The 12,375-nt window shown below is 41.9% G+C and overlaps 1 protein-coding gene across 1 annotated transcript; it reads left to right on the top strand.

Annotated features, from left to right (window-relative positions):
* The first annotated feature begins 731 nt into the window (after positions 1-731).
* On the top strand, positions 732-1,763 carry LOC122643506. Its single transcript, XM_043837122.1, has 2 exons — positions 732-980; positions 1,086-1,763. The coding sequence occupies exons 1-2, from the start codon at positions 732-734 to the stop codon at positions 1,761-1,763; spliced, it is 927 nt and encodes a 308-aa protein (XP_043693057.1).
* The last annotated feature ends 10,612 nt before the right edge of the window (positions 1,764-12,375 follow it).

Below are 12,375 nucleotides of genomic sequence, written 5' to 3'. Positions count from 1 at the left end.
TCTTAGACAAGAAAATCGGAGCGGACGAAGCCTGGGCACCTCTGCTCTGTTCCTCCGCTTCTAACCAACAAACCCAAAATATGAAAAGAAACCGTGCGGTTACTGTCTTTGTCAAAATTTCTCAAGCGGACGCACGACTGGACTCATTATCGTGAATCCGCCCATGAATCCGCTAAGCCTAGAAACGCTGACCTTTCGTCTCCTGTACTGAGCAGACGAATGAACAGAACCACAATATGAGGATCCACCTGTTAATCCATTCGACTCAAATCCTCTCGGCCAATGGGCACCTTGAAAATGGACGTAGGAGCAGACTCATGTTCCTCATCCGCCCGTTAGTCCGCGCAAGCCAACTTCGTAAATGGAGTCACGACCGGACTCAGAGAACTTGATCTGTCCGTGGATCCACTCGTGTTCTAAGGGGCTATTAGCCTATATTCTTGGCTCAACCTCCTTCTTAGGACTCTAGTTACTTTTGTGTGGTGGGACACACACTTTGTATACATTTTGTGCTCTTCCCCTTCAATGTAATTATTGTTCCTCTCATCCTTGTGCTAACATGTGAGGCATCTCAATTTTCCAGGTGCTAAATCATGGTCAATACTCGCAACCAGAATCGTTAACCTCTAAGGCATGACGCCGGTGATGTTTCTGAGGAAGGTTTGCATGCACCACCTCTGGTGAGCACTAATGCAGATGTTGTCGCGCTCTTAGGGAATATTTTACGTGACATGCAGAGAGAACACCGGGAATCCCAAAATGAGCAGCGCATTTTTATGCAAAATGTGACTGCCCAACTTCAAAATGTTGGTTGGGCAGGACCAATAATATCACCCCGGGTGCACAAAGTCCCAAATCCCACAGCTAATACCATTCTTATCATTCCTCCTTTTGGGCCGGTTGCAAATGAAGTTCCTACAGTGCAAGTGAACCAAAATCCACCTCCCCCTCCTCTGGCTGCCTTACCAGTCAGAAATGTGGTACCAGAATGGGCCGATGCCTCCAAACTTTCTGAGAAGTTTCAAAAGCATCATCCTCCCACTTTTTATAAGTTGATCCATGACTCCATGTTCCCGGCCACCTAGATACGAGACCTCGAAAGAATTTTTAAGGTGCTACCATATAGTGATCTCGAGAAGATTCGATGTGCTACCTTTCAACTCCGAGGTGACGCTGATGTATGGTGGCATTCCTCGAAGGATCTTTTCTGGGTCAAATATCCCAATGCAACTTGGGCTCAATTTAAGGAAGCTTTTCTTGAGAACTACTTTCCAAGAAATTTCCGAGAAAAGAAGGAAATTGAATTCATGAGCCTCAGTCAGGGATCTAAGTTGGTCCTTGAATATCAGCAAATCTTTGAGGAGTATTTCTACTTTGCTTCGACTCACTTGAAGACTGAGGATGTGAAGGTAAGAAGGTTTGAAGGAGGGCTTAGAGCCAGTTTGAGCACTTCGGTGGTACTACACAAGTACCCCACCTATGCTAAAGTGGTTGAAGCTGCCAAGATGATAGAAGACCAGCAGAGAGAGAATTATCAAGCTATACAGGCAAGCAAGAGGCCAATGCCATCTCATGACTCTAAGGGACCTAACAAGTTCCAGAGGAGAGGGCCTTATACTAATGCAGCCCCAATTCAGTCCCGCAGACCTGATGCAGCTCAAGCGCCTAAAGCTATACCTGCATCTCATTATGGGGCTCAGACTCTTATTTGTTATAACTACAAGGAGTCTGGCTATATGGTCAAGGATTGTCCACAACCATGATAATCTGGTCTATGGCCAGTTGTGACTTCCAAAGTACCCCTGGCAAAGACTGCTGTTCGCCCACTCGTTCCTTCTCTAGCTAGCAAGAGTCAGGGGCGAGTTTATTCTATTACTTAGGAGGAAGCCCAATCTGACCCCGGTGTTATTATAGGTATTATACTCAACCTCCTTAATCAAATCATTTATGTTTAGTTTATCATGTTCGGCTATTCGGTGTTTGTCAAGCATGATTTCTGTGTGCTCCTTACCTGCTTATGTGTTATTTGATTTGGGAGCGTCACACTCCTTTGTATCCCCCTTCTTTGTCGAGAAATTACCTATTGAACCGGCCAGAATGGAGCAAATGTTGACAGTTAGTACGCCGACTGGAAGCAAAGTTGAGTTTGACCAGTCGTTCAACTCTTGCCTTGTTCAAGTAAGCGACCACGGGCTTGAGGCCAGTTTGATCATTCTAGATATGAAAGACTTTGATGTGATCCTGGGAATGGATTGGTTATCCACTCATGGGGCCCGCCTGATCTATGTAGAGAGGAAGATACTCTTCCGGACAGGAGAGGATAATGAGTTCGTATTCAAGGGTAGCATAAGTAAGAAGCCCACGAACCCAATCATATCGGCTGTCCAAGTTCAGAAGCTCTTAGCACAGGGTTGCCAATGTTATTTAGCCTCTGTAATGAATGCTGAAGCTAAGGTTACACCTATGTAAGAGATAAGTGTTGTGAGAGAATTTCCTGATGTCTTCGTGGAAGATCTCACACAGTTACCACCAAATCGAGAAACGGAATTTATGATTGATCAGATGCCGGGTGCTGCTCCAGTATCAAAGGCACCATACCGAATGGCCCCATCAGAACTAAAAGAACTTTAAGAATAGCTAAATGACCTAGTAAAGAAAGGTTTTATTAGGCCAAGTGTTTCTCCGTGGGGTGCACCTATTTTGTTTGTGAAGAAGAAAGACGGCAGTATGCATCTGTGCATTGACTATCGTGAACTCAACAAGCTTACGATCAAGAATCAGTAACCACTGCCTAGGATCAATGATTTGTTCAACCAATTGCAAGGCGTAAGGGTATTCTCCAAGATTGATCTCCGCTCGGGGTATCACCAGCTAAAGATCAGAGGTAGTGACATTAGCAAGACCGCATTTAGATCATGATATGGACACTACGAGTTCTTGGTTATGTCTTTTGGGCTAACCAATGCCCCGACAGCTTTTATGGAGTTAATGAACAGGGTGTTTCATGATGTGTTGGATAAGTACGTTATTGTATTTATTGACGACATCTTGGTCTACTCCAAGAGCGAAGAAGAACATGCTGACCATCTTCGATTCGTGCTACAACGCTTGAGAGAAAAGCAGTTATATACTAAGTTCAGCAAGTGCAAATTCTGGTTGCAACAAGTGGCTTTTCTAGGTCATTAGGTATCTACGAAAGGTATTGAAGTTGACCCCGGCAAGGTACAGTCGGTAGTCGACTGGGAGACACCTAAGAATGTAGCAGATATTCACAGTTTTCTCGGTTTGGCCGGCTACTAAATGAGGTTTATCGAGAACTTTTCAAAAATCTCTGCTCCTATGACTTAACTGACCCGAAAGGGAGTGAAGTTTGAGTGGTCAGACGATGTAAAAAGAATTTTCAGAACCTGAAGCAACGACTAATCTTGGCTCTGGTACTTACCATTCCAAATGGTACCGGAGGGATGGTAGTCTATTGTGATGCGTCTAAAATGGGCCTTGGCTGTGTTTTGATGCAAGGTGATAAAGTAGTAGCCTATGCTTCTCGTTAGCTAAAGGATTATGAGAGAAATTACCCGATTCATGATTTAGAGTTGGCGGCTGTGGTCTTTGCCCTGAAGATCTAGAGACACTATCTGTACGAGGAAAAGAGTGAGATCTACAGCGACCATAAAAGTCTCAAATATTTCTTTACTCAGAAGGAACTCAATATGAGACAGAGGCACTGGCTGGAACTCAAGAAGGACTACTATTGCACTATCCATTACCACCTGGGTAAGGCAAATATTGTAGCGGACGCTCTTAGTCAAAAATCCCAGACCTTATGCATCGCATCCTTAGCTGTCAGTAAGGAACTTATAGAAGAAGCTAGAAGGATGGATTTGGAGTTACTGGTAGAGGGTGTTACATTATCCCTAGCAGCCTTATTGATGCAATCAACCTTGGTTGAAAAGATTCAAGCAGCTCAATCTTTAGATGAACGCTTTCAGGAGATTATTAAAGCTATCTAGGGTGACACATAGCGAGATCTAAATTTTACATTGACAGATAGTGGCATTCTTATGTTTAGGGATCGCCTATGTGTCCCTAAGGATGATCAGCTAAGAAAAGAAGTGTTGTCAGAAGCACATGAATCTCCCTACGCAATTCACCCAGGTAGTACTAAAATGTACAAGGACCTGAAAGGACATTACTGGTGGAGTGGAATGAAAAGGGATGTAGCTGAATTTGTGGCCCAGTGTCTCACCTATCAGTAAGTGAAAGCAGATAGACAACGACCCCATGGCCTTTTACAGTCATTGCCTGTGCCAGAGTGGAAGTGGGAACATGTCACCATGGACTTCGTCACAAGGCTACCCCGTACGCCTAGGGGTGTTGATGCCATATGGATTATTGTGGATAGGCTGATGAAGATGGCTCATTTTGTTCCAATTAAGGTCACCTATTCCATGGATAAGTTGGCCCGCTTGTACATTGATAATGTGGTTTGCCTACACGGAGTTTCAGTTAGTATTATCTCAGATCGGGATCCTAGATTCACGTCCAAGTTTTAGGGCGGATTCCAGAAAGCTATGTGTACCCTATTGAGCATTAGCACTGCCTTCCATCCACAGACCGACAGTCAATTGAAAAGGACAATACGGACATTGGAAGACATGCTTCGAGCTTGTGCCATTGATATGTAGGGCAACTGGGATGAGCACATCTTGCTTATCGAGTTTGCCTATAACAACAGTTACCATGCTACTATTGGAATGGCACCTTTGAGGCTCAGTATGGGAAAAAGTGTCGTACTCAATTGTATTTGGACGAAGTAGGTGAGCGGCATATCCTTGGACTGGAACTGATCCAAGCAACCTGTGAGAAGGTGGATTTGATCCGCGAGCGGATTAAAGCTACCCAGTCTAAGCAAAAGGGCTATGCAGACCAAAGGCGAAAGGATCTGGAGTTCCTTATTAGTGACAAAGTATTTCTTAAAGTGTCGCCTACTAAGGGTGTAATGAGGTTCAGCCAGAAGGGCAAGCTAAGCCCGAGATATATTGGACCCTATGAGATTCTTACAAAGATTGGACCGGTGGCTTATCGGTTGGCACTTCCACCATCCTTGGACGGCGTGCACGATGTCTTCCCCATGTCTATGTTGCGGAAGTATGTACATGACCCCAACCATGTTCTGTCTCAGGAACTACCAGAGCTGGCAGCAAATATGTCTTATAAAGAACAGTCTGAAAAGATCTTGGATAGCAAGGTGGTAAACCTCCGCAACAGACCTATTCATTATGTGAAGGTAAAGTGGTGCAACCACATAGAAGAAGAAGCCTCATGGGAAGCCGAGGTGGAAATGCGAGCAAAGTACCCTTCCCATTATTGCAAGGTATGACAATTTCAGGGACAAAATTTTAGTAAGGTGGGGAGGATGTTACATCCGCGCCCAGATTTACTATTAATTATTATTTTTCTCTCCTGTGACATGTAGATTCTGCTGCCGTGTATGCTAGTGAGTTGTTTTCACTTGTGGTCAAACCTAGCCATAAGATTATTGACCAGTCCACGGGCCTGCCTGTGGAGGAGAGGTTCCTCAACCGGTAGTAGAAAAGATTTATCGATGATGACTTCGTCGATCATCCTCCTAGCACGAGTCCACGAAGCGAGAGTACCGAAAGGCGTTCCCTGTGTCCCCATAACTAGACACTTCCTTTGGCGATGAGCTTAGTATCGCGATTGGGAAACTATTCGGGATTCCAGGCACTTCTTGACGGTCGAGGGGTAAGATACTGACCTTGTGAATGTTACTGTACCCTCCCCTAGTTGACCATGGAGTGTGGGCTGAAGCCCGATCAATTTCCTTATGTTTTTGCTCTTACAGCAGCAACGGACTCACCAAGACTGAATCCACCCATTGGTCCGCTCGTGCTGTTTTTGGACTCTGTGTGTTTTCCTTACGTGGGACCCACACCCCATGCCTCGGGCACTCTTGTTAGCCTTTTGGTCAAGGTTGGCCTCATCCTTGAACCCCTGGACTTGTGGGTTTACCATTTGGTGGACCCAATAGTTTGGTAGACCTCTTAAATGAGTTCTGGCTCTTAAAGCCCAATCCAAACAGGCCCTAAGTGGGAGATTAGTCTTAAAACCAAGACTTAGTTCCCAAATCTCATTTACTTCATTCACCTACCCAAAATGTTGGAGCTGTGGGAGCATTAAAGGCTTGAAGAAGAAGGATTTTGAGAGGCTGTGGAGGTGGAAAGCATTGAATGATCCATCTTTGAGGTAGGCATCTTCACCTTCCTCCCTCTCTTTTCCATTTCTGAGCTAGAGATTCCCTTGGGATCGATTCCAAGCTTAGGGATCCTCTTGGGAACCCCTCTAAACCCTATTGAATGTTTACTTGAGACTCGTATTCCTTTTTCCTTAATGCATTCATGGCTTGGATGACCCTAATGCTGTTCAAGCCTTTGAAACCTAGCTTAGGTTTTGGGAAGAACCTTGGGGATGGACCCAAATCCCTTAAATCCCCTTACCTCCTTGAAGGACCATGTCTATTGGACCTCCAATGAAGGTCTGACCTCACCTCCCCAACCCTAGGACCTCTATGGATCCATGAATGAAGGGCTAGAGGTGATAATCTTCGCAGCTTTCAAAGGAATGGCAACGGACGAACGACCGGACTCACTGTCGTGTATCCGCCCATTACTCCGTTCAGCCTAACCTAGCTGTTTAATCTAGGCGGAGCCACGAGTGGACCCACCTAGGTGAATCCGCCCATAGCTGAGGTTGCTCTCGGGTGTGTCTCAGGTTTTGAAAGGATGTACAAGTGGATCCATGTTCCGCATCCGCCCGTGAGTCCGTTCCATGTATTTTCTAGGTATGGCCTGGACGGATCCACGACTAGACTCACTTGGATGACTCCGTTCCTTCATCCGCTCCTGCTGTCTTGGCCTAAACTTCATTTAAACTGTTGGGACCCTTTGTGGAACCCACTTATATACTCCTAACACTACTTTCAAACATCCTCAGACTTTGGAATCTGTACGAGAGTACGTGCACTAGAGCAAACCTCACTGAACGGCAATCAAACAAACTGTGAGTGGGCTTTAGGTGATGTTTAGGCTTGACATATATATATATATATATATATACATGGATAAAATTATATAGATTTCATAATGGTTTATGTGCTTGCATTCATTCTTGCCATGTTGCATTTTGCATATAAAACCATGTTGGATACGAATTTGATGGAATGTGGATATCATGTTTTACATTATTGTATTGGGATTACGGCGCCAGGTATGCCGGTGTCAGAACCCCGAAGTTCTTATTATTATATCCATTTCTTGCCATCCTAGTCTGTATGCGCTGTGCCATGCTGGTACCTGGGTGCTAGATGGAATGAGACATTGATGCACCCGGAATACCTCTCGGGACAATAGAATTACATGTAGTGTAACTATGGTTAGGATTTATACTCCCTTATGCTACGACCCTTGCCAACAGGGGCTTACGTGTTGGATAGTTAGAGCATCTGATGTCTGTGGAGGTGGGAGAGGCCAGGTCAGGGGTAGTAACGGCTATATGGGGTCTACCACAGGGTGGCCCATGGTTTCTACTGGTGTAGGTCCCTTGTGATAATTGAGGTTTTACTGGGGCGATAGGATAAGTGGCCCTCAGTGTCTCCCAAGTTATCATAGTAGCATATACCATGACTTAGACTGCTTGTTAGGTAGAAAATATGTATTTAACATTTCATGCATCATGGACTATGTGTGATTGTGTGTATGTGCACTCCCCTTTCCCCTCACTAGCTCAGTGGAGCTAACCCCCTGTGTACACAACTTTTAGATTCTGATGCAGGTGATGGATACTTGGCCGGCCTAGATGTACAGTCGGCAGAGTATGATTGTATTAGCACAGAGTAGCCGAAGTACGTGTCAGAGGAACACGGCGATGGTTGCCCCTGTGATGATTGTGCTTATGGGCACTGATTTTTTGGGGTGTTGTCCCCACCTTTTGATTCTTTTGGGGTGTTGTGCCCATTATAAACACTTTCTGTTATATCTTACTATTATTTTGAGTAGTTATGTCATGGTCAGCTGGTGTCAACATTAATTACTATACTATCACCTAGACAGTTGAACATACTATAACTGCTTATGTAATTAATGCTTCCGCTCTTTATAACTCTGACAATGATTGAAAATATTTATTTCTTTTGCTCAAATGTAACTATTTGGGTGGGCCCTTGGGTGGTGACCGTGCTCTGGGACACTGTGTCGTTGATCCTGATAGGTATTGGGGTGATGAGTGTCATCCTAATCACCCTCTTAACTGTGCTTATGGCGTAAGCTTAGGATAGGGGCGTGACAAAGGATCTAGGTGATTCTCCTTTATTCCCAAAGTAACTGGCTTGATGAGAATACCGAATGCATAGGGATGATGAATCCTAAATATCTCCTTCTTTTGCTAGAATGCACTCCTCAACAGAGATTGAGAATAATTAGTTCTAATGGGTAGAGAGGGGACCTAGCTCTCTTTATATAGTAATTCCTATAGGGCCTCACTCATCATAGTTCCCATAGGAATCTATCTGCCCACACTAAAGCCAGTCCACATAGGATTCCTAATATAACCCAATGACCCCCTTAATTAGACCAATACTATAATTTGCGTGAGTTTTAGGTTATTTAATATTAGTCCATATAGAAATATTAATTCTATTCTAAATAGAATTCTAAGACATATCACATGTGGCAGCTTAACTTATATTCTTTCATAAATCATAATGTAATCTTAATAATCTCGAATCCTTGTACAGTCGGTTAGGTCTTGGAGGTTTGTATATATTTATATTGAATTAATGAAATCATAAGCTGAGATTTTATTGATCCAGTAAACAGCAGGGTAAAAAACACCCAATTGACATACACTGCCAACCATAGAAAAGCTAGGCTTAGATAGAAGACAACCATTGTCACCCAAAAGCTCAAAAGACCCTGCAAATCTGCACTCAAAATACAGAGAGAAGAGCAGATAACAATTACGTATTAGAGAGTGCAGTTCAAAGATTACCAGTTAGAATAGAGAACATGAGAAGAAAAAAAGAGGAGAAAAGATAAATTGAAACTAAAAGAAAACAAATCATTGATCATTATCATGAGAAGACAGAGAGTACGAAGGAAAACACACAACATCATTTTGCCACCGAAATGAAAGGATGTACATTGAATGCAGAAAACCCAAGAGAAAAAAAAAAGGGAATGAGCATGTACCTTCTTCGGAAAAGGCCCGATAGACTCTTTCGTCTCTCTTTCCAAGAATTGGTTCCTGAGCTAACTACAACAGACATTTTATGCAAAACCATTTAATGATAAGATGATATGGCTACATAAACCATATGAGTCCTTCTTTAGAGTGATATTTACAACCATCAACTTAAAAAGGGAGCAAATAAATAAATGAGTCCCAAAACATTCTAGTGGTCATCCAATCCGATCTTGTTGCTGCAACCAAGAGGCAATAACATTAGTCTCCATCCACAGATCTACTTCCTTAAGTCCTGGTTTCAATGTGTACCACATCCCTTGCAAGAAACTTATGACTTTGGATTCCAACAGGCTCCCTGTACAGGCATGACTCATACAAACAAAGTGAAAATTAGAATAAAAGAACAACAACAGCCCACCTTGCTAAATGGGAAATAGGGTCATGTAGCATCTATCACATATAATAACTAGATGATCCACAGCTGGCAGATCAAGGTTGTTAGATCACATACACCAAGATCCAATTAAATTAGGGTTTGGATCATACTTGAATGTGTACGGAAACGCAGCGGAAGAAGAATCAATAGCCAAGGTTATGGTTACTAGCACTCGAGCGAAGATCCACGATCACGATAGGTTTCTCCATAGAGAACCCCATACCACAAATCTCTGGGAAGCGATGGAATCTCAAAGAGAACACAAAACACTAGAGAGAGGAAGAGCTTGATTTCTCAGATCTCTTGGTCTTAGGGTTACAGGCTTTCTATTTAAAGCCAAAACCCTAAGACCCCTACCCCTTTTAGACTTCCACTGGGAATCAATCTAAAAGGGGGGAAGAGACCCAACCACTTAAGTGGCTGGTTCTTTTCATGCGCACCAGGGTCGGGTCGGGTCCGACCTGCCCCTTGTGGGTGGCTTGGACCGGGCCTGGCCCGTGTTCTATTTGCAAAGGTAATCAGAAATAGAAATGCAACGATGATAAGGTGACAGATTAAAACTCAAGGGAGAACTAGAGCTAACAAACTCGACATAGCATGTCATAAAATACACATTTATTATTGCGAGAAAGCCAAACATAATACATGGTTATTGTCACACCCCAATCCCTATACCACAGATTGGTAAGACTAGAGTGTACACCTATGCTCTACTTTCCCACTAGGATCACTGATACAGTATCTAGAGGCTAATTCGTTCCAATAATAATTGATAAATCAGGAAAGAGAGGATAATATAATAAAAATAATAATAATCAGAGTTACGAAAACTAACTTGTATCATATATACAATAACTGTTGAAAATTTTATCCAAAAAATCACAATTCTTTCCAATCAGGACTTATGTATTATATACTATTTAGATAATACATCTATCTTAAAGGGAAAGCAAAAGAACACTTAAATGTATAAAAAAATATAGCCAAATGACCGAGAATCATTGTTCCCCAGAGAAACAAACATCTAAATAGTATGCAATAATACAAAATAATACAAAAGTCTCTAGACTATCCCACCAATCTGGGATAGCTCTTTCCAAAAGTCTTTACCAAATTTGATTGTGACTCACCATACGCAAAGGTGATCCAGAGTTTGAGGTGTGGTGAAGAACAATGAACTAAAATAACCACTATATTTGTTAAGGCAGAGACGTAGTAGATGACGAAATCCATTATCCCCACTAACGTGGACATGTAGTGAATTGAGCAACTTAGCCCCACATGTCGATAAAGTTGCCCCCCCCCCCCAATTAACCCTCTTCAACATTTGATCTATCACTACTCTACATGTGGGTATTAAGGCCAATAGGGCTAAGCCTTTCATGATCAAAGCACTACCTCTTACTAAAAAATGAAAAAGTGTCCCAATACAAAGAACATTCGATATCATTCATCTCTCGAAAGTGCACTCTATTGAAAAATGCATTTTAAAATTTTTGATTCTTTAAAATTGGGAATTTTTTGTTTTTTTTCTTTAGGGTATTGGTGGAGCACTTTCTCGAAGTGGAAAAACAATTCACTTTTAAACCCCATGACAGTGTTGGTGGATCATTGACTATATCAAGAAGTACCTTGGTAAGTTCAGAAGTGTCACTCTCAAACACATATATAGGGAGTCTAATCAAGTGATCGATCATCTTTCCAAGTTGAAGTCATTTATTGGCAGGGAGGAATTCTTTTTTGAGTCTTTGCCCTCTAAGATCCAAGCCTGTATATTTAGGGACCTCAGGAGATGCAGATTTGCTTGTCTAAAATGTAATTAAGAGATCTCTTATCTTTTGTGAGGGCCTGTTGTTTTGATCTTCCATTTTTTTTTTCTTTTCTCTTTTCTTTTATGTTATTTTATTTAATATAAAGTTTTCCTTTTCCCCTAAAAAAAAAAAAATTTACTTTTTGATCCTAAAGAATTATTTTAAGAAAAAAAAACAAAAAACATAAATCACTAACCAGTATTGTGTATGAACGTATACTTATACCCAGACACAACCTGACTTATAATGATACATTGCAAATAGACATTCATAGTAAGAACCGGTTGTTAAATCAAAGAAATGCTTTCTCAAGTACTCAATTCATAAGTGGAAAAAATACGTGGTCCATCAGATAGGCCCAAGACTTAAAACATAAATCTTTGAAGTCCAAGTCTGATCTCCACCATTTCATCTACACTTGTCCCTTTGAAAGTCTAAGCTTGAAACAGGTGGCAGATTATGATTGGCTATTGAAAGGATTGATTTATTTTATTTCTTGGTAAAAGCTACTAACTAACAGGATTGAAGCTGGTCCCATATTATAACACTTTTTTCTATTAAAAAAAAAAAAAAAAACCATTATCACACTTTGGTCGATCATTTTTGTCCATTAGATATTCATGAAAAGAAAAATCCACAAAAAGGGTTTTGATTCCCTAGATTTGCAGAACTTGTCTACATGTGAAGACATCTTCAACACCATTGGATTACGATTTATGTTTATAAAGATTAAATTACACGTAGCTCCTCTATAGTTTTATCCAATTACAAGCAACCCCCGTTGTTTGAACAATTACATAGACCTTTCCTTGACTATGGTAGGGCTTACAAGAAACCCAAATCCGTTAAGTCAAAACCGTTAGTTGA

Source organism: Telopea speciosissima, chromosome 10, assembly GCF_018873765.1.
Source record: "Telopea speciosissima isolate NSW1024214 ecotype Mountain lineage chromosome 10, Tspe_v1, whole genome shotgun sequence".
Classification (NCBI taxonomy): Eukaryota; Viridiplantae; Streptophyta; class Magnoliopsida; order Proteales; family Proteaceae; genus Telopea; species Telopea speciosissima.
This window is presented reverse-complemented; position numbering and strand designations above follow the sequence as displayed.